Source organism: Athene cunicularia, assembly GCF_003259725.1.
Source record: "Athene cunicularia isolate RWA chromosome 20 unlocalized genomic scaffold, athCun1 chr20_part1, whole genome shotgun sequence".
NCBI classification, from domain to species: Eukaryota; Metazoa; Chordata; class Aves; order Strigiformes; family Strigidae; genus Athene; species Athene cunicularia.
Window position 1 is genome coordinate 7,328,130 of NW_020799125.1, and position 27,791 is coordinate 7,355,920.

The following is a 27,791-nucleotide window of genomic DNA, read 5'->3' on the forward strand; positions in this document are numbered from 1 at the left end:
ACTGGGAAAAGAACTGTGTCTACTCAGCATTAAAGAAAATACATTACTTTAAAACATATACCTTTTCTCCCTCCTATTTCCCTCTTTTATGACATTTTGTATACTTTTCCTCTTTTTCCAGTGTTCTTTGAGATACTGATCCTAACTTAGCAACTTCTGTGGCACAAGATTTTCTTGGTAACCTTTATGGGAATAAAACATGGTTGCCATACAAAGTTGACTTAATGGTTTAATACTTAATGGAGACACAATTTTCTTGATGAGACAGCTAAATGCCAGATAGTGTCTCCCACTTCAGAAGCATTCCCCAGGACATATACCGGTATATTGAGATTCATAGACTTCAGTTTCTGAAGATATCAAAATACATCTGACATACTGTTGAATATAAAATTTCACTATTATGGGAAGTTTGTCATCTGTTTTGGTTTTATATTCTTCTCAGTGTAATAATCAAAACATATATGTGTCCATCATGGTAGTTTCTATTGAAGCTTAGACGGGACTTTCCACAACTCTAACGCTTATATAAAAGACTTTCTTTATTTCATAATTGACCTGGAAATGGGCTTTTAGGAGGCTCCTGCAGTAGCCGATGGATGGAGACATGATCACACCTGATAAGTCTATCTGTAACCATACATTCAGGCATAGATTGGGGGAAACAAGGCAAATGAGAGGTGGAACCTCTCAAGGACAGAATTGGCAGGGTTCAGTGCCTTGCTGCTAGGCAAATTTTCCTTTGTCAGAAATGGAAGAGCCTGTTCATCACTTGTAAATTGCTCTCCCTCAACGCCATCTGCTTCTTCTCTTGTTAGGAATTTGTTTTTAAGTATTCATTATAGTGTAGCTAACTGCAGACTCAAATTCTGCCAAAGCTGAAAAAGCTGCAAGTCAGGCTAGCATGTGGAGCCTGCCACATTCCTGAATCTCTGATTCAGGCTTGCAAGTTTGTCATCAACTTTGAAATTGAAACCAGAGGAGCTAGCAGCAAGCCCTGTGCTCATAAATCAGCTGATAATGGGTGAATTGTTCTGTGCCTTCCCCTGAGGAGGAAAGCAAAACTCAGTGCAAAAGTACTCACAGCAACTAGAAGAGCTACGATGTAGGCAAGCATGGAGAAGCTGCATGTGGCTATATGAATATGCCACATACTGGCCAAGGAAGCAAACGAGGATTTTGGTTATGTGCAATCACTGATTCTCTTCATATTACAACATTACCAAGAAGTTACGGTGGGATTTACAGCCAGCCTTGATTCCGAGTAATAAATTTCCATGAAAGAAATAGGCACAATACATCAGTGTGTGATCTGTGACAAGGTCTCCTTTGTGCTTCATTTGTTTGATATCTGCTGCCACTAGAGGGAAGTACAAAATTGACCACAAAATTATGTCTTGAAAAATAGTTTCCAGGTCATTAACTAAGTGCAGGCCAACATTTGCTGCTGCAATTCTACTGGAAATCTGGAATAAATGACTGATTAATTTCCTCTGGATGTGCACCAGTGTCACTGAGAATAGAACTTGGATCTGTATTCTTAGATGAAAACTAATTAGAAATACAGTAACATTTTGAATTGCAGGCTTGAAAAACAGGTCATCTTGGACTTGAAAGTTGAGTCCTGTGTTCAAAGAACTGCACTAGAAATGATTACATCAGAGACACTACCTCCAGCAGAGAAGCTCTCTGAGGGGACTGCTTATGATATTTAAATTTATTGCTGCATAGGAAACCTGGACTCCAAAACTTCATTTCCAGAAGCTGGCATAAAAGCTATAGAAAGGCCTAATGACTAAAGCAATAACTTGGATCAAAGCCCTTTATCTGATTTTCTTTTTATCGCTTGAATATGGCTAGGAGGAAAGTATGTCAGAAACGCGGTGTTTAAATATATACTTAAGAGTTGAATCTGCCTAGATAAAATTTGCAAAAGTACTGAAATGTCTTACACACTGAAGCCCCATCTTTCTAAGTAATATAAGCTATGAATGTAATTCTTATTAAAAATGAATTGAACTAGCTCCTAAGAGCCTAAATTACTTTTGAGAATGGGATTATATTCCTGAATCATTTGAGATTTTAAAAATAAAACCCATCAGATGTAAGTTTGGTGCAAAGTAAAGGACCCATCTAATAGTCTGAATTAAACACATTTAAGCCAAAGAGTTCTGTGGAACACCTGTGCAGCTATGTAGAGAAGAAAAAGCTTCCACTTGCAGCAAAATTGCTGTGTAATCACTCACATTGCTCAGTCTTAAAGCAGCAGATATGGCTGGTGAATGTGAGTGGAAGAATGATTGTTCATGGCTCTGAACAGCTATCTCCAGTGGACCCTACAGCACGGTAGTTAAACATACCTCTCTGGTAGGAGATGCTTTCCTGCATGGATTGCATTTTTCTGCAGAGAAGGCTGAACAGCTTCAGCTGTCTACATTGTTTTATTCCCACTATAGGAACAAGGTGCGAGAAAGAGATGAGTAGGGGTGAGGTGGGATAGCAGGAAAAATGTAAGGGAGAAGCAGAATTTACCTCGTAGTGCTTCACAGATAAATGATAGAAGTGTTAAGGGGAAAATTTTCAAAAGCTCATGACAGGCAGCTATTTTTCTCCATTACCTCCATTTTTGCAAATCTGTTTTACCATATGAAAACAAAATATCAAGCATATATTTTCCATATCTGTAACTGCAGTGGTTCATCCCCTGTCTGTGTGGTGGACTACTTATGGGTTATGTGTGTTGGTGTGAGACACCAGGTCTAGATAAATGATATCTGCAGGTCAGAATTCCTATGTTAAAGTGAATTACATATTAAACTTTTCAGATTCTGCTGTGAATCCTTTCCACAGAAAGGGTTTATCTGAAGTTTAAATAGCTATACTGAGATGTAGCGTCAAGGGCACTTTCTGTGTCCCTAATTTAAATGACTTTTCACCTCTAGAAAAATAACCAGAAATTTTTTTTTAGTTCTTCCAATAACCTTATAAATAGAATGTTTGTCTAACAATTGAACAAAAATGCTTAAAATTTAAGGGTTTTTAATCATAAATTTGGAATGTTTATCTAGCAAAGTAGACATTGCTACTGAGGTCAATGGTCTTTCCAAAGAATGCTCAAGAGCAAAGATTAAATATAGTGTGTATTTTCCCAGTGGATTCAACACTGTGCTGTACACAAGATGGTCACTTAATTCGTTGTTCAGTCAGCCTTCATTACATCTACCTTTAGAGTAATTAGGGCTGAGTCATGATGTTATCACATCTCAGGAGTTTCATTAATTTTAATGGTCTGGATTCTTTAGATGTCCAATGCTGCAAAGTAAGTGCCAAGGTCTAGACATTTCCAGCCTGTTCCACTACATTGAAATCACAAGAAGCTTCAGTCGTTCAGGCCCAGATCAGCCCTAAGACTTTGTTCAAAATGTTTGGCAGTATTGTAATACATTGTGGCAGTCTGTTTTTTTTTTCTTTATCAGTGTCATGAAAGATTCAAATGCCATTGTCTGCCACAAGTGTTTTGAAATGGATACCACCCATCATAAGCATTCAGAAGTGTTAATTAATTCCATTGTTCCTCAGTTTTGAAATAAATGAGAGGAAGAAAAATAATGTGATTCCATCACTGTGATGGTAGACAAATGTAGCCCAGTTTTCAAAATCAGTCTTAAATTTGACTTATGCTAGAAATTTTGTGGTGTGATTATGTTAGGGTTGTCTTTTCACCTATTAAGTGTTTGCTATATATATTTCTATCAGCTAAAACCCTAACACAGATGCAATTATAGCAGCAAACCAGTTATTGTGGTGTAGTTTATAATTAATTCAGGAAAGTATAATGAGTAACTTAGTACCTTTAAACTTTTTTTTAAACATCAGATGATTAGTTGGAATCACGGATCATTTCGAAAGTATGACCAGAGAATGTGTCTAAAGTCCCTAAATGCTCATCTACTTAATTACTACTGATTTTGGTTATGTACGGTGAAAATTGAGTTTCAATAGAAATGGTATAAAACTAATATACATTAATAGCAAATTTGGCTGTCACGGAGCTGAAGTGAATTTTATAAACCCATGCTCTAAAAAGACATAGATTCTAGGTGGCTATAGAATAGAATCTATGTGCTGTGCAGAAATCCACTTACTAAGAGGATTCTCCCTATAGGCATGAATATAAGCCACATATTTGAGGGTCAAGGCTCCAGTCCCTCCAGTGAAATGTTGAGCTCCTCTAATACTGAGAAAAGGATTATGTTGTGATAATACAAAATGAAATCAACTCTGTTCAGTTTCCACAACAAGGAGATAAAATGACTCTATTGTCCTTCAAAGTAAAGCTAATGCAATATTTGCAAATAAAATTGTGTATAAAACTAACAGCAGTAGACTAAAAATGTAAGGAGAAAGTGAGCATCAGGCAGCGTAAGACAAATTGCCTAGATCACATAACATATCCAGAATCACAAACATGATCCTTAGACACTGAAGTGACTGACATTTGGTAGTTTGTGTTCAGTCACTGTGTTTATTTTCTATAGTGACTAATAATTTACTTGATTTCAAACTGGCTTTTATTTTGTTAGGCAGCCACTGCTTGCTGAGGCCAGTGAGCAGCGGGTGCTGCCATCTTAGTGAGATATGCAGCCACTTGTTGCCTAGGCTATCAACTCGATGTGTGTGTCCACAACCAGCCAAAGGAAACAGTGTGGTACAGTTTTTGCAGACACGTAACTAGGGGCAAGCGCGTGTCTCTTAACCAACTAGTCATTCACAATTGGAACATTACGAATTTTAAGTAAACATGAATACCTTACAGTTCACCAAGTTCAAGTGAAGCTCTTGGAGATACTAAAAGAAAAACATGGCTACTCATTTAAAGTACAAAACACAAGCAGAACTATTTTGCAAGAAGTCAGTGAGTCATATTTCCCTCATAAAATTGTTGAAACCATTGTGCCCAGAAACAATTAAATATGTGACTAGGGCTGGAAAAGTTTAGCCATAAACACAAACAGACACCAGTTTTTTGTTTGTAGAGGATGAAGGTCATTTGGCTTGAGGAATATCCTAATACTAACAGAGACAAAGCAGAACATTCAGTTTGAGTGTACTCACTGCTGCATAGAAGCTTAAATGTTTCGCCCTGTGTGCCTGGATACGTGGTAACACTGAAGGTTAAATGCTAATAATCTATTATGGAAAATTATTGAAACAGGGACAAACATACTCCTTTAATTTAAAAAAAAAAAAAAACAACAAACCAACCAAACCTCTTTGATGTTAAAAATACATTTTTGAGACCTGAAGTCTCAGTCTTACAAAATCGCATGTATTAAAATGTTTGATTCAACTAGTGCCTGGCAGTTTGGAGGTCTGCTTAAGACTCACAAGCTTTATAAAACTTTTTCAGCACTGTTGTTTTTTTCCAGTAGTTCAGTGTTTCTATTGCCCCCGGCAATAGACTCCTTCAGTTTGACCTGATGTTTTTGTACTCTGCATATGCCAGCCTCTAGCTAGCTACCATATTCATATTCTGTGCTTTTTGGGAAGATTAAAAGAGAGGAAGTTCCTCTGCTCCCCAGGGTATAATCCCTGTATTTATGAGATTTGGAGCCATTGGCCTACAACAGCAGAGGTTACAGGTTTGAAGACGGATTTGAATTTAGCTTTGTCGGGGGTCCTTATCTGATTTATTTCTAGCCTAGAGGAAGAACTGAATTTGAGATGTGTCCAAATGCTTTTTCTCAGGGGCAGTTGTAACGTAGCTCAGCACTTTCATACAGACACTCTGGCTAGAAAAACCCTCTGTTTAAACAACTGTAGTTATAAATCTTTCTTACAAATAAAATGTTGCCTTGACATCCTACTTACAGTCTTCTACTCAGAAGTGTGAAATGAGCTGTAAGATTTCTAGTTTGCTACAAAAATATATATGCATGTGTGTACCAAGCGGTATTTTACTTTGTTGACATTATTTCGAAATAAGGAAGATAACCCTTTTAATGGTTCTTTCATGACATTATTTAAATTCTCTTCATTCTTTTAAGGGGGAACTGTGAAAATGTGCTTGTGAATTGCTTTTGAACATAGCAATGCCTTACAGCGGAACATGACACGGTCAGTGGCCTTGAGGACTGAGCTTTGTGCAGTTAAAAAAACAACCCATGAGAATTTTTAAATGCTTACAGCTATGCTCAAGTGAGGTCCGATTCATCTCTCATTTCTACTAATTTGCAACAGTGTATATTCTTGAAGTCCAGAGTTATGTTTAATTTATAAAAACAAGTGTGGCAGCAGAATCAAGTCTAGGCAATTTAAGAAATTTATTTCTTTCACCAACTCAGTTTTGGGGGTCTGAACATTTCCAACTTAATTCTTCACATCTTGAGTTCAGCACCACAGATTTTTACTTCAGGAGTCTTATCATTTTCCACTTTCTGTTCCCTCCCAAGGGATCTCCCTGGCTTTGTTTTTTTCATATCTATATGCTTCAAAGGTTTTCAGTCTCATGCTATGCAGGCTTTAGGAGTCCTATAAAATTAGACGAGCTTTCCTGCACTTTCTTCCTCCCTTTTACTCATGAACTAACTTTCCCAGGTTAGAGAGTTGAAGAATAGATCCTGGGAATCTGTCTTAGCCTTGATGAGGGATGTGGTCAATAACCATGAGGCAATTCCGTTTATTTATTCCTTTAACAGCTTGTTATGCAATTACATTTTTCAGTAAGTTGCATGTTTTTTTCAGTTTAATGATCCTTTTGATGGGGTGACTGTTCACAGACTTATAAGCATCTGAAAACTAGAAGAGTGGAAAATATTTTTTAACTTCAGCTGTGATATGATGCAAGCATAATCTCTGATTAAGGGTGTTAAGGAGGCATCCTTTCAAAGGAAGAATGTACAGCTGGTTAAAGCTGTACAGTTTGATTAAAAGGTGATTAAGATGCACCTAAATTTTTCCATGTGACAGATTTCTATTGATACTGCTGAAGCTATGGGGTCATGTGGACTTCAATGCACTGAGTTACAAAATACCTAGCCATGCCCAGTACCTCTTTTGACAAACTAGTTAGCTTGCAAATCGATTTGGCTCAAATTTATCATTTTCACATCTTGCTCTAAAATCTTTAGCCTGTTTTTCACAGATGTATTCATGGGCTTGGCACAGCCTGTAGAACAGTCAAAGAAATGGGGTCTTAGACCTCAGCCCAGGGAACTGGGCTTCTAATGAAACAGTCGGGTCTCACTGCAGGATCTCTGCCTGTGGAAATCCATGACAGCTTTTGTTACTGCTTTGGTAGATAATGATACCTAAAGCACAATCACTTACAGTAATCCCCTGCACTTGTAGACTAGCACAGAATTAGCAAAACACTTCTCAGGAATTATACTTAACCATTCAGTTCTTTATATGTAGTCTTGAAGAGCACTGAGTTAGGTCGCTCTCCAAGTTAGTGGCAGAGCCAGGAAAAGTCTTATCTTGACATTTCTGGCCTTCTAGTCTGACTAATTGTAGCCAGGCTGGTGGGATAATGTCAGGCATAAGGGTTGAGTGTGGATGTTTCTTTCCAGTATCTACCCCAACAGATTAAGAGCTCACTGTTCTTAAAGCACTTTCTGTAACATAGGACAAAATTTTGCATGGAGCATGTAGAGCTCTTTATTGGAGTTTGTACTTCTCTCTACAAATAGATACTCCAGCTTTTTGTTTTACTCAGTTGTGGTGTTTACATTACACCAGCTTGAGGGGGGAAGGAAGGGAATTTTTCTGTATATTAACTGTCTGGGTGATTTTCTACAGCTGCTTTGAAGGATATGTCTGTTACTTATATTGTAACTTGGATTCTATAGACATATGGCAGAGAACACGGTTCTCCAGAAAGCAAAAGAGTTTGACTGATGGAAAACAGAAGAGAGCAATCCAAGAGAAATCCTGCCAGAGGAGGAGCATGAACCTGAAATTTACTGTTGAAACCAGACTTCTGCCTCGGGCTTAAGTACCACACTCAGCCAATTCTACCATTGACTTCAGTGTGGCTCTGCACAGATGCAAGGAACTGCTTTTTGGACCTGACTAAGTCTGGAGCTTAAGTATTGTTCTGGCATCCATACTGGTTTGGAAATACACTGGTTGGCCTGAACTCATTAGGCAGTGGGACAATTACAGGGTTTTTAAAACATCAGAAATGTAGAAAGCCTGTGAATTGAGGCTCTTCTGGGTTTTACATAGTGAGTTTGTAAAATCAATCAGAAATTGAAGAGGGCATGAGAGATTTCATTTTAGACTATTTAGTCCCTTATTAATTGTATTGTGAATGGCAACAGAGGAAACATGTATAAAAGACAAGTCTTTTTTTTTCTATTTAATCTACTGTCTGTTGTTCTGACTTTCCACTTCCAAGCAGCTCAGCACTTGCAGCAGCACAAGCCTGAATTGCCAAGAAAGTTTTGACTCATCTGTTTTTCTGTTTATTTCAGAAGCCAATAGACTTACTGGCTGGCAATCATGTCGGTCAAACTCACATTTGTCTCTCCTGGTGATGGGAGTGGTATCAGCAGGAGTTGTTCCTTCACTGGATTCAGCAGTGTGCAAAGCAGAAAATTAGCGTAAGTAATACAAAAAGTAAAGCACCTGATTGTTTGGGCAACAGACATTAGGTACTGTGAATATGTTTTCTAACCTAAGGCACCTATGTGTAGAAGTTGTTTCATATTTTTTATCTTAAAACTATTGAGTATTGTCATGGTTTGCTGATATAAAGCTGTACTTAACACTGTACTATCTTACTGCTATACATGCCGTACTTCAGAGATGGCTGGATTTCAGAGGTTATGTATCAGGCTGTTAATAGATATATATATAAAATAATTTCTTCTAGAAAAATGAAGGGCTGAAACCAATCCTTCCTGCTAGCAGCCTGGTGTAACTGATTTTTTCTGACTAAAACCTTCTGAATAGTTATGGCAATTAAAAATCCCATAGATCTTCAAAAAGATGGGGATGTTAATGGCGAGTCCTGGGAAAATATGTAACTGAAGCCAACTCAAGTTCTCCTGTAGTTATTTAAGCAGAGCAGCATTACATGAGAGGAGGAGCTGCTAACTGGCAATGCCACAAATGTGAGGAAGGGAGCAATACAAACAGTCCAAGAAGGCCACTGCAAACTCGCTGCTGTCAGTAACAGGTCTATAGTATAGCCAAGGTTGCAGTCCAGTCTTCCAAGCTTTAGTCGAGCTCTGTAATTGCTAATCCATCCTGCACTGGATTTCCCTTTCTGCTTATCACAAATTGTTGTGTAGCATTGCTCTGTGTAGATAACTGTGAAGCTTTTTCACTAGAAGTGCTCTTGTTCTTTTTCTGAATTTAGTGATCCCTGTATAGCCTGTTGAGTGCTTTTACAAGATATGATATATAAATGGAAAATTAATATAATCCCAGACTGCCAATGCATGCTAGAATAATAACAAAGTGAATCATTTAGCAGTATCATATAGAAGTATTGGAAAGTATACATCTAAAAGTATTGTACTCATAAAATCTTATTGTGTGTCAGTAAAATACCTGACCTATATCATAAAATATCTTTTCAAAGAACCAGATGACTGAATTAACCTTTCAGATGAACGCAGCATGAGCAAAAATTAAATTTCAGCATGATTGTGATGTAATCAAGAAATCTTCACATTTGAATAAATTAATTTGTCATGGAAGCAGAAAATTAATATTACACCTATCAAAGATCAGACATCTAAAATCACACCAATCACTAAGATCTTGAGAAAAACACTGTCAGTAAATTGTATAAACAGACCTGAGCTCAAGTACATAGTGGGAGTTCTAACAGGGAAAGGATCTACCAGGAAAACTGTTGAATTGCAGTTTCTCCAACAAAGGCACAGTCCAGCAGGATAAGAATATTCCAAACAGAAGAGTTCATATATCCCTTAAGGTTATATCCCTCTTACTGTTCACTGCAAAGGTTTTCTAACCAAATGCCTCTTTTTATGCATTTTTTATGATGTTGCTTTTTATTATTTAAGTGTTTAGACAGAGAGTTTTGTTCAGGAATCATTACAATAAGGAAAATTTGTGCACTAGATACTCAGTCACAGCCCAGTGAACACTCAGGAGCCTTCCACAGCATAGTGAAGAAATTTTTTAATCACCCTTTCCTAACTTACCTCTCCCTCAGGCACTGTTGCAAAACACAGCAGGAGATTGCAGGGGCCCTATGCAAGGTCTGTCCAAAGGATGACACACAAATCAGGTCCACATGGAGATTCTTAAGCAGATGCTAAATATACTTTAGCATTTCTTTAGCAACTTCCTTTTGAGGCTCTTAAGTCAGTCAGACAAACTATTTCAATTTTCCTTACAATGGTCTCCACAGGAAGTAAATATTATTACTGTTAACTATAAAGTGAGAAATCTGATACTTAAATTATCAAGTTCACAAGGGAAAGCATCATCATAGCATCTAGCTTTTAGCTACTGTCCCTAAAGGCCTATGTCAGCCACGTAACTTTTCTATGAAATATATGAAAATGGGATTCTTAATATCAGTGCACTGAGTATGTGTGGGCTACATCAGTCAGAAGGAGATACTGAGGGAAACGCTGAGTTTTAAATCTCAACCTATCCATATGCAGTGTTTAGATGCTATACTTTCAACTGAAGGGAAATGATTTCCTGAGTTTAGCATTTGCAGTCCAAAACTCTGAAGGTAAATATCAAAGTCCTTTCTTTTCCAAAAATAAAACAAAACCCAGCAGTAATTTGGGCTTTTTAATTTCAAAAGTTAGAATTATCTTATATCTTCCATATGGTAGCTTGGTAATTAGAGTGCTCATCTAAAGCATGGAACTGGATGCAATTTCCTTCTTTGCATGAAAATTTTAAGTGATGATCCTTCTAGGAGACTCTTTCAACTGCTGTTATTGGCTAGACTGTCCCTTCCAGTGTTATTCCTGTTGAAACACTCTCATTTTGCATGGAATACTCAATGATTCATTATCTTATGAAAGAAAACAATATTAATGTAAGTTTCTAATTTAACAGTTGTGTTCCTCGTTACAGGTAACCTGAGCTCCAGATGGTTTGGTTGGTTAATACTTTAAGTCATCATAAAAAACTAAGATAATAATTGGGGTGAAGAAAGTAAATATGTAGTAATGTTTGGCAATGCCTATCAGATTTTTTGCAGATTATATGTTAAAAAATTGAGTTAAGTGGAAATTTAGCACCAGGATAATTAAAGTAGCTACTCAAAGGTTTTTGTAAGAGGGCTGGAGAGAGCTCTCAGGTGTGCTGAGCCTAGGATTTAGTCACCAAGCTCAATAATGTCTCTAGGCCTTCAGTCACATGCTTAGAATTTAAAAGAGCCAGTGGCTAAGTATTAAGCTTGGTGAAGTTCATTTGTTTCTCCAGGTGAGCTGAATTTAGGGTAGAGATTGTAGAGATGATGGAAAACTTCTCTGAGAGCAACAGTTTGGTTTGGTGGAATTGGAAACATTTAGATAATGTTATTTTTAGAGGCTTGATTTACAGGGAATGTTAACAAAACTATATAAAAATAACTAAGACTTAGAGGAGATAGAGGTAAGCCATGTAGGAATCTGACGATGTGAAAGAATCATTGCAGAGAGCTCATTTTCTGGTTTAAATGTAGATATATGTAACTAATGGCTTGGGGTGTTTTAACTCTTTAGGTTGGCACAGATAATTCTGTGTGTGGGACTCCTGTTACAAACAATATTTAAGTTTGGTTTTGCAGTTGCTTTTAAAAGTGAGGTGTTAAACTCTGAGAAAACACCTTGCTAATTATATCTTGTATGCAATCCGGTCTTGGGCACTTGCTTTTCTAAAATGTGGTAAGGTTCTGAGCTAATATAAATGTATGGTGAATGCAGGCAAAGAAATAGCTATTTCTAAATGCTTTTTATGTTAGCTTTATCAGTTAAACCTTGAGCAGATCAAAAGCTTGTTGCTTAATTTTTCTGTATTGCAGGTGAGAGTCAGAATGGGAATGTCCTTGTTCTGCAGTGTGGCTGACTTCACTAGTTCTGAGATTGACCCAACAACTGGTGTAAATGTGCACCCAGAAACAGGGCCTTAGCTAGCTGACATGCGTGTCTGTTGAGACAATCGATAGATTAACATTAACTTGCTATAAATCCTGTAATAAAAATGAGCTTTTTTTTTTTCTTGATCAGTGCTCCCCCACCTTCCCAAAGAAATGGAGACCTGCACAATTTTTCTTTATTTAAAAAGGCTTCTCAGAGTCTGTGTCTCTGCTTGGAGAAGGAGGTGCTGCTTATTGAAATTATTATTGTTGGAGTCATAAAAACTTACAGCTTTTCTGCACTAGGTATTCAGGTTTGGGCATCAACTTTTCTAATGTTATCTGTGAAAGTATTCTCAGTGTGTCTGAGAGCTTTGTTCTTTTAGGTAAAAATATATGGGATTGGACATAGAGCTTGTACCCTGGAAGCTTTGTGGGTTAGGCATTGCTTTTCTCCCAGGTGATGGGGTTTGCATCTTTCTCATATTTCTTTTTTCTTTCTACAGAAAGTCTCTCAGCAGAGGTTCAGTGAGATCAAGAATGTCACTAAAACCCCCCAAGGTTTATAATTCCCTGCAGAAAGGGGCAGTCATCTGGGATCCAAAGCCACTGCAGGTGAAGAAAATTTTTGAAGCTTTGAAGAAAGGACTTAAGTAAGGACTTTTTAAATATTGTAGTTTGCCTTTCCTAGTCATGCTGCTTAAGTCTGTGTATCACTGTTCGCTATCTCTATCTGGCATCTCTAAACACATGTAGTGACTTTCTCAGACCCTGGGACCTTGTAAAACAAGCTTCATTTGCTGTTAGACAATCTGCTTGCAAAGTTCTCTGATGTTTATGTTCCTAGTTTGTTACACTTCTCTAAAAAGTCAGTGACAGGTAGAACTCTGGGGAGATTCTCCATCTCCTGGGGAGCTCCCTTGAGGAAGGAGGCTTTCAGAGCACAAAGGGTGTCAGGCGGGCAGTCTGCAGATCAAGGAGAGACTTGGATAGGGATGGAACAGTCAGACCTGGGGAGTGATTGGCAGAAAGTTTCTGGAGAGGGAGCTGTGTGGAGTTTGCTTTGACTCAAAAAGCTGACTTTTCAGACTAAGTCTGAAAGCAAGGGTGTGCCCTGCAAGGACACAGTGGGGAGGCTGGTTCATAAACCGCTTCTATTCTCCCTATGCTAATTAGAGAACACTTAAAAGTTAAACGTTCTAGAGGGATTTTTCTTTTTTTTTTTTCTCTTAATAGAATTAAACTCTGGAGTTCAAAAGTACTTTTTCTTCTCTAGGTGCTTGTTGTAAGGGAAAGGTCTAAGCAGATCCACCTGAAAACTTCAGCTGACTTGAGATGATGAAAAGGAGCTATAGTATGACTCCATCTTTTTATGGCAATACAAATAACATTATCTTGCTTTAAATGTAGCACCATTTCAGAGTCTTTATCATGATTGACTGCACAGTTAATGTTGCATGAGTATAGACTTGGGTAAAAAGGCTAAAGACCAGTTTTGTGCATTGTCTCCATCTGGCAGATGTGGGATGTATGCAGCAGACGTAATAGAGATCAAATGATGGACTGGAAATCTGAATTTAGGGTATTCTGGTTTTGAGGAAGCTGTTAGTTATCTCGTAGAAACGTTGATGATATTCAATGCTGAAATGGCAAATTAAACCATGGATGAGCTTTCTCTCATGGTATTGTAGACCAGAAAGGGCATGGTGGTAAGTGCTGTTTGCCTCCATCAGTAATTGAAACTGGTCAACCTTTAACTGAGTCCTCTAATCTTATTATATAAAAATACACATCTTAAATCATTACAGTTGATGTTGATGAAATTAGTCTAATATCACAAGAACTTCATTTGTACCCTGAAGCTACTATCAGATGATAAAATACCATTCCTTGGATTTGTAAACTCTGTAGCTCTTTCTTTGGTGCTCTACTAGCAGTTCCTTCATGTATGTTGCTGCTGTGCTCAGAATTTTGCTACTGTATTAATTCTAATCATAGTTTGTTTTCTTAAGCAAAGAATGCAAAGCACACCGTAATAATAATAATTGTAAACTCAGATGTGTCACATTTTTATTCCAATAAAAGACTATAAAGTCTTAGCCCTAAAAATATCAGTCAATGTCTTATTAGTGGATTTAGATTTAAAACAAATAACAAAACCAAATGTTTTTGCAGAGTTTAGAATTTATCTGAGCTTGGGGAGGAGAAACCATAAAGTGGATCAGAATTTGTTCCCAGTTCTGCAGGGAATGCCATATGATCAGATTTCTGCCAAAATTGAGTAGCTAACTAATTGTCTAAAGTAACCTACAGAAAACAACTGTATCAAATAGCAATGCAAAGTCCAAATTTTAAGTAGATGCAGACTAAGTCCACTTGGTGCTGGAGTGACTTGAATTTTTAGTACTGAACATGTTTTACGTGCCTGTTTCTTTATAGCTATAGCAAATAACTTTGTTAAGCATCTGGGTATCATTCCAATACTCTTTATTCTGTTAACCATCTGGGTACCATTCCATCAAGTTGGCAATTCCAACATACTTAAATCTAAAAGCGTTGAAGCTCTTCTAAAAGGAAAGTGAACTCTTTTCTGCCACCAGCCTTGGCTACTTCTGCACTAAGCTGTTAATTGGCAAGTGTAGAGAGCAGACAGCTGAATGCTGGAGCCACTGTGTGTCTTGGGGGAACTGGTTTTGTAAAAGTAAGAAAATTAAATGCATCAAAGCAAATGTGAAAAGTGTAGCTGTCTAAAATGAAGTTATTCTGACTGCTCAGAGACTGTGTCTTATAATGTAGTATTTACCAGGTGACTCTTGTTCCCTTTTAAGCATAAGAGGAAAAAGTTACCCAAGAGTACTTGTATTAAAAGCAAAGTTGGAAGAAGATGGTCTCAGCAGAAATAGTCCAAGGCCCTGTGGGAACTCCTAAGGGATAACCCTTACATGCAAGCAACTCTATAGAAGCCAACTGGCACCAAGTGCTTCACACCTTGCAAAATAGTTTCCATTCTGGAAGAAGTAACAGTTACATTAAGAAATTGTCTAGCATACTGAAAGGTGATATTCAGCTCTGGTCACGAAAGACTGAATGATGCATGTCCTACCTCGTGTGGAGTACTTCTATGAGCTTTGTGATGTAGTGCAAGTGTTTCATGTTGCAACTTTTTGACTTTGTAAGATGGAGTTAGTTGATGAATTCTTACTCCTCGGTAACTGTAACAAAAGACTTTCTCAACAAATGAACTGATCTTGCAAAAAAGAGGTTCCAGAATGCCAAACAGGAATAGTTAGAGTAATCTGCAAAGGATATCTGTGAGCTGGGTTATGTATGGGTTAGAATGTACTGTTCTCCTACTATATTCCTCCTTTCCTCTTGCCTTTAGTAGTACTTGCAGCTCTGCTGTCTTGTTTTGTTTTGCCTCCCATTCCCAGAATAAAGCCTGTCTTTGACTTGAATGATCCATTTTAGATGAAGGGAAACAAGAAATAGTGAATGAGTGCAGTGTGTACTTGTGTACACGTATAGTTGTTATATGGGAGTGGTGGCTTTCTTGAATTGCACTGTAGTATTCCACATCTTGGAGGAGTAAAAAGGATTCGGGTACAGCATCTTTAAATGTTAGGTAACAGTAATCACCACTTGCTGGCGCTCATTCTACACAGATGCTCCTCTATGAGTGACTCTTGCATTTAGGACAAATATTTGTCGGGGGAAACTATGCTTTCTCATCAGTTGGCCCATATCTCTCTATATAGCCATTCACATCTTTAGAGAGTAAAACAAGAGACGTCTTCTAGAGAGGGAAATTGCTTTGTAACATTCTGATGGAAAAAATCTTTGGGGAGATATTAATATGAATGTACTAGAGGAATGTAACACTGGGTTCTCTTTGTCTCCAGTGAATACTTGGAAGCACATCAGGCTGAACTGGATTATCTTTCTGGTAGACACAAAGATACAAAAAGGAACTCCAGATTGGTAAGATGATTTTAATATTATATGACTTATTAAAAATAAGTCACAAAAGTAGATACTGTCTCACATCTGGAAGTCCTAGGGCTTTTCCAGTTAAAGCACTGAGGTGAGATCCACCAAGACATCACAATCAGAAATTTACCAAGCAAGTTAGCTGTAGATGTGAGAATTAAACTTGGGATTTCACATTTTCAACACATAGCAGTGTTCTTCAGATCATGTTCCTTTTTTTACTGGGTTGTTATCTGTATCTGTTCAGTGATCAGTGTTTGTTTCTGTATGGACAGAAATGGAGATAAAGATTGGGCTTTGTTTTCCATAGTTGGTGAATGTGTCCTAGCAACATAAATTCTGTTGTGTTCACAGCTCCCTACAAGTAACTTCAGTAACAGTGCTAATGAAAAGACAACTCACAGATCCAACTTTGCCCTTCATTTGGGAAATAATAGCTGGATTAAAAAAAAAATAAAAAAAAAAAATCAAACTCCCATGTACCATGACCAGTGTCCAAGCCCTTGCTGTAGCTGATAGACTATCTCATTTCAAGCATCTGTGAAAACCAGCCAACCATGAACAGAAAATGAGACTACATCTAAAGATGTAGTAAACAATGCATCTTCATTTAGTGTAACTTAATGCGTAGTGGGTCCTGCAGTACATATGAAAATATCATTAATACGTACAAATAAGCATGCTCTCCTGTTCAGCCTGTGCTGTTTCTCTTTCAGGCTTTCTACTATGACCTGGATAAGGTAAGATGATTGAGATGAGGTGAAATGTTGCAAATAGAGAAAAACTGATGATGTGTCTACTGTGTTACTTAAAGGCATATTTAGGAAATAATTTCTCAAGTCCTCCTCTCTCTTCCCTCTTCAAAAGCAAATCCGCTCTGTGGAGAGATACATTAGAAAACTGGAGTTTCACATAAGCAAGGTAAGGGGTTTTCTATCTTGTATGTGTAAGACTTACACTGCTGTATAAGCAAACTAAAGAAAAGATACTTTGCTTATAGTTAATCTGAAGGGGAGTAATGCTGGGTACTGTTTGAAAGCTGTAACCACTCTTTTTTACAGAAGGAGGTGACTTTTATTTATTTATTTTCTTGAATGGTTCTATTCAGGCTGAATGTTGGGCACAACTCAACCTGAGTTTGCCTGTGAAACCGGTTTGCATACTCTGCCAGTTTATTCAGAAAATGCTGCTGTGGGAACAGTTACATGTTCTCTCCCCCCTCCCACAAGGGCCAGATGGGCAGTTCTGTAGTGTGCATGTCTGCTGTCTGCCATCTGCTTCCAAAGGAATCAGACCTCTCCTCTGACATAACTAAAGGTGTAGGTGTAGGTGTGTTAAGCTGTACTGAAGGAATCAGTTTCCTGTTCTACAAGTCACTTTGCCCTGAACAAAGTGTTACTCTGCTCCTTGACTTCTAGTCTGATAATAGCAGAGTGGGTTGTTTCTCAATATCCCGTGCTTTTTTGCAGGAATGTCTAAAAACTGCTGCACTCAAATCTGTAAAATGCAGGAGTTGCAGCATTCTGCAATATTATGGTAATGGGATTTGGTGGGGTTTTTTTTCCAGGAAAGTCTGCTGATATTCCTTCCCAAAACTTACTAAAACTATGCTGGGGTAATTCTTGTTCATTCTTCCCCCATCTCCCAAATCTAAAGGTAGAAGAACTCTATGAAGCTTACTGTATCCAGTGCAGACTACGAGATGGAGCCACTAACATGAAACATGCCTTTTCCTTGTCTCCTTCCACCAAAGCCTCCAGAGAGAGCCTAGTGGAGCTTTACAAGAACTTCCAAGAGTGCACAGAGGTAGGAAATACTACACACATGTAGTGAAGACCTGACTGTTCCTTAGCAAAAAATGTACCGGAACTTGCTGCTGGCTTTTTTTTTTTTTTTTTTTAATGATGCAGGTTAAAAGCTTTAAGGTGTGAATGAAATACAGGTACATAATGTGAACTGAAGCTTGTGAGAAATAGCTTGCAGGCAAAGCTCTTGAATTCTATAGCCTTTTTTTTGCCCCTACTTAGCTTGGCTTCATGCATTTGTGAAGACAAGTGACAAATCCTCTGAGTTTCTGCTTTAATACTGAGGTCCATTATGACTTGCACCAGAAATAATGGGATAACAACTGAATAATGAATAAGCTATGCTATTTTTACAAAACAAGTAGTAGAAGGTAACTGACAGTGAATTGCTAAAGCAGTGGAGTGGAAAAAAAAAAAAAAAGCCAAACTCCTTTAAAGATGAGATAAGAAAATAGCATGTGTGGGAGAAGGTAGCAACTGCGCACTAGTTTTCAGTCATAGTGACTGTTTGGTCTTTCTTCTAGGACATGTGTTTTATAGAAGGGGCGTTGGAGGTCCATTTGGGAGAGTTTCACTTGAAAATGAAAGGTATGTCCTTTCTGGTTTCCTTCAAGACTCATCAGTTGATTTGGGGTTTCCTATGCAGCAGTCTGATCTTTTGAATGTCCATTTATTCAGTGTCAGTTGCTTCTACTGGCTTTCTGGATCAGACCCTAAACAGAATTTTGGCAAGCTTCTGTTTACTTCAGCACTGTAAACCAGATCTGCAATGGTGTTTTATATTCGAGTACAAAAGCTGACAAGCTTTCTTTCCTCAGCTCAGTTAAAGTTTGTCCCAAGAGTGTTTTGGGCTAGTAGCATAGCTTCTGCACGGAGTTGAGCACAAGGGGGTGTTAGTCTCTTTATTGCAAGCTGAGGCTTTGGGGGATATTGTACAACTCTACAAGTATTAGGAGTTTTTCTTTTCTTTTCAGGGTTGGTGGGCTTTGCACGTCTCTGCCCGGGGGACCAGTATGAGGTGCAGTATACAGCAATTCATTTTGTCCTTTATTTTACTGCTGTGTGTTTGCAGTAGAGGAACAGGAGAGCAAGGGTGCAACATGTAGAAGGGGAGCAAGAAACAGACTATGATAAAACCGTGCACGGTTCTGATGAGAACAGTGCTTTGGCATGTTCCACAGTTACTGTTCCTTCAAACTGAAGAGGGAAAGATGTGATTCCGGTGTTATGGGAGGGTTTAAAAGATGGCAGTGATTGCCTATCAAAACCAACCTGTCAGGTCTTTGTCTTAAAAGTTGCCCTCCAAATCAAGTAACAGTTGCTGCCTGTTTCTTGGAAGATTGCCCTTGGCATGATCTGAATGCGTCTTAGTATCTTACTGGGTTGCTTTTCTACTTCTAACAGTTCCAAATGAATTCCAGTGTGCCTTGTATTTCAGTACCGCTACACTCGCTATGCAACATAGTTCTGCAGTTCTTCTAGAATGGGTGGGACATGTCATTTGACACTGAGTTAAAGTGTTAAAACCTGCAACCTCAATTCCTGCCTCCAATCTTCTAGCTTTATCCAAGTTCCTAAATGTATAGTGATCAAAGGAATGGCTTTGCTTCCACGGTACTGGAACAGTGTGAGGCCTATGGACTGAAGGGAATATTCTGGGATATGTTGACCCAACATCCTTTTTTTCTTTGTGGTTTCTAGGTGTTTGTACGACTGGGGCGCCAAAAATGGAGATTGAAAGGCAAGATTGAGACTGATGACAGCCAAACATGGGATGAGGAAGAAAAGATTTTTATACCCAATCTCCATGAGAAGTTTGAAATCAAGGTGTGGTGTATAATGGTTGGATTGGAATAAGTGGGTTAACAAGTCTTCTGCCATACTACTTACCTGTTAGGCTACCAAGTGTTTGTCAAAATTCTCAAGTAGTTTTCTTTTCCTGGCCATGTAAAAGTGACAGTTGATCAGTTTTTCTGCTTACTGAACAGACATCTACGTTTTTCCTTTGCTCCTGACACTTGTAACTGTATTAATGCATCTGCTTTTCCATGTCCCGAAGTCTGATATATATGGTTGTTTTGTGTGTTGTTTGGGTTTGTTGGTTTGTTTTTAAAAAAACCCCAAGTCCTAGATCAATATCTGAGATTTTCTAGGGTGGAGACAAAAAGATATGTATGTGTATATTATTTAAATCACCCATGTGGAATATTAAGTACCTGGAGTTCTGTTTTCTATTGAAAAAGATAAATATGTATATAGAAAACATCATTGCATATATGTATGCTTTGAATGTGTTGTTCAAATGTCCCTTTATCTGGATGCATTGCAGATTCTTTTGTCATGTTTTACTCCAGAGATGCTCCATTATCTGCAAAGAGCCAATGGCATTTCTATGCTGGTACAGACTGTACTTTATATCTTTATTTAGAGTTCTGACACTTAAAAAAAAAGTGCCTTGGGAAAGGTCATATCTTTAACAGTAAGGGACCAGTGTTAGTGGCCTGTGGTATGTAGATGACACTGTGGGTACCCCTTGGGGGAAGCTTGTAGTTCTCACAGACCCCTGCGCAGCTGCCGCTGGCATTAGTTCTGGCACTTACCTAGCAGGTGGAGTTAATCCTTAAACAGCACTTCCACTGTTGTCTGGCATCTTTCGTGGGCTGGGCTCTGCAGCATGACTCCTGTCAGCCTAAAAGGGGCTGAGATCGAAGGCTATGCTGGATTCTATTCTACTAGGAAACTGTGCCAGTGCAGGGTTTCAAGTTCTGGCAGCTGTGTTAAAGCAGCTATTGCAATGTTCCCCTCCTATCTGGCAGAAAGAACTGGGTTACATAGGAGAGACTTTTTGGCATCTTGCCAGCACAGCCTTTGGAAATGTGCTTATAATGTGGGGGGGTTTTTTCTGCCACTGCACAATGAAGATCAGGTGAGAGGCTAATTCAGACCCCTGTTTTCCCATAATAGTTGTTAAAACTTGTATTACTTTGTATGACAGTGGTAGTTTTACTCTTTTTGTCAGTTTATGAAAGTCTACTGACTAATGTTCTCCACACCCTCCTGTTCTTTCCACTTTGTACTTAATAATCTTCACCCAGTACAAATACATAGCAGGTTTAAAAAAAAAATTTCAAAAAAGTTGAGGAGTGCCAAAGAGTGTTCCAAGAGAAGCCTAGCAACAAAACTTTTCCTAGCTCTTAAAGGAGATGTAGACATGTAACTAATTCCTGAAGTGGACTTCAGGCACTTGCGCTAAAATTCTTTGCTGGGTCTGATGCTTTATGTGCTTCTAGAATAATGATCTTCAATGGGAAGTATGTTTCTATAGCAAATATTTGATTATTTTTTTTTAAGTAGCTGAAGAAGCAAGGTGCCAGGCTGGAAAAAATGTGGAGCTATAATTGCACTGATAATAAACTCACAGCTACCTGTGGAGCTAAAGGAAAGAACCAACACTTAGAAGTTCTGATTTTGGCCCAAAGCTGAGCTTGGGACATTAGGAAGGTCACAGTGGATGCGGAGTTGTGCTTACGGATCCTTTAGGCAATTGAGTTGAAATAGTCTAGTGTAGGTAGGTATGCAAATGTACTTCCCTGTAATATATATTTCTAGGACAGTGTTGTTCTAATAGGTAGACAGACTCTGTACTATAAATGACAACTACTTATATGTACACCAGAGTAGGAATTTCCAAATTTCAGGCTAATTATTCTTAAAGTATCAAGGTTTTAAGCTTGTTGTGGCTTCAGAGCAGATCTGAGCCTGGGGTGTTCTCCTTTCCATGCACATGACTTAGGATTGTCTGGTAAGATGAAAATGGATATGTTTGTCCCTGCAGGTGACAGAGCTGCGAGGACTGGCCACTATTCTAGTTGGTGTCGTGACATGTGACAGCATAAACTTCTTTACAACTAAGCCTCAGGCAATCATTGTGGATATAACTGAGCTGGGCACCATCAAGCTACAGCTGGAGGTCCTCTGGAAGTAAGTACAGCTTCAAATGAAAAAAGCTGGAGCTAAACATTTGAAATAAATCAAAGTCTACTGAATAGGTCAATTAGTAGCATTCAACATGGTAGTCCTCTTTCTTTTTGCAGAGCAGGTGCAGGATAGATAGCAGCCACATGCTCCCTCACAACAAGCCCAGCTACCGTGCCTGACCTCTGACTGTGGGACCTGCCCCTAAGGAAGGGAGGGGGAAAGGGACAGAACCTACTTTTGTGTCCCTTCAGTTCTTTTGCTGTTATCAGAGCCATGGCTAGTCACAGGAACTGACTAGTGGGCTTTTAGTTAGTTTACTACTCTTCAGAATGAGTGTTCAAGTCCAGCTCTACAAAACATGAACAGTAATCTTAAAGATGATGAAATGAAATTGGAAACAGCAGCTTTTAGGTACAGTGAAAAAATATATAGTTGAAATTTTAGGACAATCACTATTATCAGGTCACAGTTTGTAAAAAAATGAAGCTTTCCCAAAGCTTTAGCACATTCATATTTACACTGTGATTACAGTTGTTGATAGGAGGCCCCTTTGTGCACTATAGGGAAGCTTGGTTACAAATTCACTTTTATAGTAGTATTTTCATTGTGTCTGTGATTTGTTAAATTGTTTTATAATTTAAATCTGTAAATTGACTTTTGTGGTGGATGACTGATGTTATTAAAAGCAAATTCTCACTTTTATGGATGCTGCATTGGAACTTCTTCCTCATTCTAGACACAGCACCATAGATTTTTGAAGTAGTACTTCTATTTCTGCTTTATGGGACTTTTGGTCCATACTGAGAGTCTTGTCTGCAAAAAAATATCAAAACTTGTTAATGTGTTTCCATTTATTATTGTCCAAGGGTTAAATCTAGCCATCTAAGTGAAGTGTCTAATTAAAAAATGGGCACTCTTGAGCTGTACTCTTGTATATGGCTTACTGCAGTCCTCAGTTCTTCCCAACCCATCATGACAAACGCCTCCATGATAAGGACCTTTGTGATGACTTGTGGATCTAAGCTCTCTCCAGGAAAAGCAGAAACTGAATGATGTTCAGATCAGGAAGAACAGGCAGCTATGCCTTGCAGGCCAGACTCACCTATGACTCGGCCTTATACAACTCTTCTTCTCTGGCCATGCTGGTTTCTTGTTTTGTTAAAAATTAAACCAAAATAAAAAAAGCTTGTTGAATGTGTAGTCTGCCAAATGTGCCCAAAAGCCAAACATCTTTTTGTAAGAGAAAAGTTTCCCTGCCCTTTGGGTAAAGTAACCAAACATATTTTATGATCAGACTTGATTTTTCAGGTCTTAATACCCTGTTTCTACTTTTAATTACATTTGGAAGCATCATTTGACTTAAACCTTATCACAGCCTTTTAAGACACCAACAGGAGAAATGCCACAAAGGTTTTCTGTTGCAATTCCTGTTCAAGTGTTGATAAACACTCTTCAGGTTACATTTCTAAGGTTGGGGAAAGAAAAGCTTTATTGATCAACATGCTATTTCCTGAAAGTCTCTTGTGTATGCTGTTTCTTGAAACTTACTGTTGACTTGTACATGCAATTGGGCTGAAAAATGAATCTTGGCGCCAGCATCTGAAAACTTTTTTCAAACATACATGTTGATTTAAGTCAATGAGAAATAAACTCGCACAGCAGAGTTTTGCCTGCACCTCTAGTTTAGGACACTTTTTCCTCCTGAGGTCTAACAGTGGCCATCAGTATATGTTTTGTTTTGAGGTGTTGCTGCTCTCAGACTTTTGAGGCCTCTGTTCCTTGTTTGAGAATCTGAGCCACTAATTAGTTGGGTAACAAAACCTCATTCCAGAAGTTTGCTGTGGTCTTCCATTATGTGTCATATGAAACTTCCTCTTACTTGTGCCAAGTGATGTATGTATTCCCATCTGAATCTGAAAGCAGACAGATTCATGGTACAGTTATTGAAAACTGTGTGGAGTGGGGATGGGGCAAGTTGCATTTTTTTTTTTTAATGACAGCCCTTTTAAATGAAGGTCAATTAAAAGATTCTGTTGTTTTGACATTAGCATTCCTTAGTACTGGAGAAGGAAGGGGAGGAGAGGAACATGGAACATCCCCAGCAAAGTCTAATAGCTTTATTTGTCATCTTTCACCCTGCCACCAAACACATGCCACCAAAACTTGCCTTGGGTTTAATGTGGATGTAGAATGATCCAAAGTTGTATGTGCAGTTTCAGAGCGGAAAGGACTGCAGACAGAACCCTCTGCTTACAGAAATGCTTTTCTTATAAGGGAAGTCCCTTTTTCCCTGACTTCAAGTCTGGCATCTTAAGAAACTTCACCTGTGTAGTGAAGGAGATGTACCTTTATTGAACTGGGTATAAAATCTGTTTATGGGAAGTGTTGTACCAAGAGATGGCACATTTGTAGTGGAGCTTGGAATAAATCACTTCTACTCTCTTCTTGTTAACCCACACAAATGGCATCTAACAGGTTAACTTAATTTATTTTTGCTGGACCTACTTGATTGCCTTTCCTCACTGTCAATATCTTGCATAAATAATTATGCACATAAGTTGTTTTTACAAAAGGACTGTATGAAGAAAACCCCTTCCTGTTCTGGAATATTGCATAGTTTCTCCAATAATAGCCTAAATCACCAAAGCAAATTATATTTGTGACTAAATTTTCTAGAAAAACGCAATTCAAATTATGTTGCCGATTGTTTCAGTGGCTCAAAGCCCAGAGTGCAGGTTTTGATTGGCAAGATGAGCACTTCTGTGGCATTCAGGATGACCATCGCCCAGCTTTTTGAGCTGGCAAGAGCAGAGCTGAGAGCAGGGTTAGTGGTGATGCATTTTCTTTGAGAGTTAATCCCCACTTGGATGCTTTTCTTTTTCAACGTATAAGAAAACTCCGGCTGCGTGTCTCTGCTGTGTTTAAGTTTTGTGCAATGTATTGGTATCCTACCAAGTGGATTCTCCAGAACACTTCTGCACAGAACTGGCAGGCTCTCATCTTTGACAGCCTGTTTGCTGAAGTTGTTTACAGAAAAGAGAAGTTGTGTGGTGATAACTCAGGGTGTTTCTATTTTCAAAGATGAAGCACTCAGAATAACAGCTGCTTTTTTCTTTGATTTAAGAATAACTAAACAAATCCAGCTGATTTGCCCAAACTTCCCTGAGAGGCAAGCTTTCAGTCTAGACCTGCTTTGTGAGAAATCCAAATGTAGATCACTCTTCTACTTCTAAATGTATATTTTCTTTAAATAGGCCACTAGTCTTCTAGGCTCCTTCCTTCAACTCCTTTATAGATTACGCTATGAGGAGCGTGAATGAGCTTGGGCCTGTTGCAGAACAGCTTTGTTGACCAGTTTGGCAGAAGACTTCATTTTTTTTGCCAACCTAAACAGCAGTCTGAATTCTGTTTCTCACATGAAGGACAAAGAGAAAGCCTGTATTCTCTTTTCAGAACTTCAGTTAGCACCTCGTACTGGGATCTAAGGGTACCATCCAGCCAGAACCTCTCTCGTGATTTCTGCCCACTTTGAAAGTGTGCTGGCCTGGCTCACGAGGGTTCATGAAGTAGGAGAGAAAAAAATCCTTAACGGAGAATAAAAAAGAAGAGTCTGGTTTTTTTTTCTGGATACATACCTACTGACAGTCTTGCTGTTATAGATGAAAACTTGTGTGAATAGGTAGTTACTCGCACAGGTACCTTTAGGCAGTAGACCATCAATGCATCTCATGCTTTTGATGAAAGTGATGCTTCATATCTTAGTCTTGTGATAAACTGTACTAACCTTGAAACTGGTGCTTATTTATGCTTTGATGGGTAGAAGAAACCCAACAACAATCACAGTGTTAAAATTGCACGGGCATTTTCACCCTCATAATTAACAGTGAGTCTGGCTGACCAGAATTGTTTTTTTGTATTAATGCAAGTCTGGATTCCCAGGCCTATTAGTGGGATTCGGACAGACTGTCCACCAGGAGCCCTTCCAGCCCGCTGATGTTTAATACATGGAGTAACTGGACAGGAGGGCAGTGATTAGGGCACAGTCTTGGTAGTGAGAGAAAGGAATGCAGATCCTCTGGGGCTGGAGACTGAACTGAGTTCAGCTCTTATGTGCTCTGTTTTATTACTTATGTTTCTCTGAGAACATAAATGAGGAAGTGCCCTCCTTACATACCCAAGAGAGAAATGCAACAGGGTGAAGGAAATGGTAGAAATCTCAATTATTTCATCCCTCCACAGATCTGGTGATTATAACAAAATAGTATCTTGCTGGGAATCCATGCTCAGTGCTGGCAAGGCTGAGGTACCTCTGAATGTGTGTGGATGCAAAGCTTCTGATGATGTAGAAGGTTCAATCTAGGAAACATGAGCTCTGATGAATTGTAAACCCCTTCAAGGTCAGGCTGGACATTTGTGTTTTGGTCCTGAATGCTGAAATCCTTCCATGGTGCTAAGGCAAGAGCTAACGGAGAGTTTATGTGCTGCATTTACATTGGCTTAATGATGATGGCTTTGTAGTGTTGTACACTTAATGCCAATATTGTGATTAGTCATAGCCAAAGGCCAATATGTTTAGCAATCTAGAAATAGAATGGAGACAACAAAGATGATTAGACATGTGGAGACGCTTTCATTTTTTTTAATAGAATTTTTCAGTCTTGAAGAGGTGTTGATGAATAATACTGTACAGGTGTATAGATGTTTGCTGTGGGGAATGTGGAAAGGAAATGATTAGGCACTGTTTCAGTACAGCCATAGAGCCCCGCCCATGTCAAAGTACTTGTTCTCCAATGTAAAGTTAAACCACAAAATTTCTGCATACTTTTGACCTACGCAGAGATTTTTGTCAGTGATTTCGGGAAGCGACTAGATAAACTAAGGAAAAGTGTGTGACACTTAAAGGCGATAGTCTGCTTGCAAAGTCTGGTGTCTGACAGATCTAAGCTATAGATTGCCTCAAATTTGAGTATGTGTCTTGGGAAAGCCTACTGTATTTATTTCCTATGCTTTTCCCCTGAATATCCCCTACTGGTTTCTGTCAGTGTCAAGATGCTTGGAGAAATGGATTCATAGATCTGTTCCATGATGGTGCTTTGTTTGCTGTACAGATGTGAATCATGCCCAAAGAGCTTACAACCAAGAGAAAATACATGCTTTAGGGCAGACTTCATTCTTTCTTTCACCCTTCACTTTGCTCGCTCTCAACGTGTTATCTTGCAGTAACAGGGAGCGTGTGCGTGCCTGGAGGACAGCTGAATAGCTGTATTTTGCTAGAGGATTGTCAAAGGGGCAAACCAGGTTTAGTGTGTTATTCCTGTCCCTTTCCTCTAAAGTGTCATTTTGCATTAACGCATTGCTGTATTAAAAGCTAAAAATGAAAAATCTGAGGAATGGATCCTGGTGACTCTGAAATACCACGGATAGGAGTAATTTGCTTCCTTCAGTAAACATTGCAGGCTTTGGCTAAAAGGCTTTTACTGTCAGAAACCCAATTTATTTTCTGCATAGTGAGACAATGCAGATGGTTGTTAATGTGACTCCGTGGAACTGGCCTGTTTGAGGAACCCCAGCTGGGTGACACTGGTTAATTTAGCCAATTAACCTGTATTAGGCAAGCTCACAGAGCGTTACCTCCGTGCTGAGGAAGACAGTGATGTGTTGCCCTGCAGGATGCTGTTGAGAATTGTCCCTGGGCAGCATGAGAAGCTAGAGAGAATTTGAGCTCTGCTTTTCAACTTTTGCTAGAGAGCAGAAGTTCATTTCCCTGTAACTGATTAGTCCTCATTATTGTTTGGATCTTTTCAGACTTCTAGTGGTTCTATACTGTACAGCTAAATGCAGCTGACTTTATCTGACTCTTTGGTCATTGTGTTTATATGTACGAGATTACAGATTTGTTATAAAAAAGTCAGATTTTTCAAAATGCCAGTACTTAAGTGGAAAAAGAAAGTTTCTTTTGG

General features: G+C 38.7%; 1 protein-coding gene across 8 annotated transcripts in view; it reads left to right on the forward strand.

The window, feature by feature from the left end:
* RIPOR3 (RIPOR family member 3) overlaps positions 1-27,791 on the forward strand; it is a 53,104-nt gene that overhangs the window by 13,383 nt on the left and 11,930 nt on the right. For 7 of the 8 annotated variants that reach the window (XM_026861954.1, XM_026861959.1, XM_026861955.1 and 4 more), the window contains 10 exons: positions 8,478-8,606; positions 12,568-12,714; positions 15,961-16,039; positions 16,765-16,788; positions 16,916-16,969; positions 17,705-17,854; positions 18,378-18,441; positions 18,828-18,871; positions 19,555-19,680; positions 21,689-21,834. In XM_026861954.1, the coding sequence (XP_026717755.1) occupies positions 8,506-8,606; positions 12,568-12,714; positions 15,961-16,039; positions 16,765-16,788; positions 16,916-16,969; positions 17,705-17,854; positions 18,378-18,441; positions 18,828-18,871; positions 19,555-19,680; positions 21,689-21,834 (935 nt within the window). In that variant the 5' untranslated portion in view covers positions 8,478-8,505. The remainder of the gene's footprint in view (positions 1-8,477; positions 8,607-12,567; positions 12,715-15,960; positions 16,040-16,764; positions 16,789-16,915; positions 16,970-17,704; positions 17,855-18,377; positions 18,442-18,827; positions 18,872-19,554; positions 19,681-21,688; positions 21,835-27,791) is intronic. The other variant, XM_026861960.1, reaches the window with a different exon arrangement.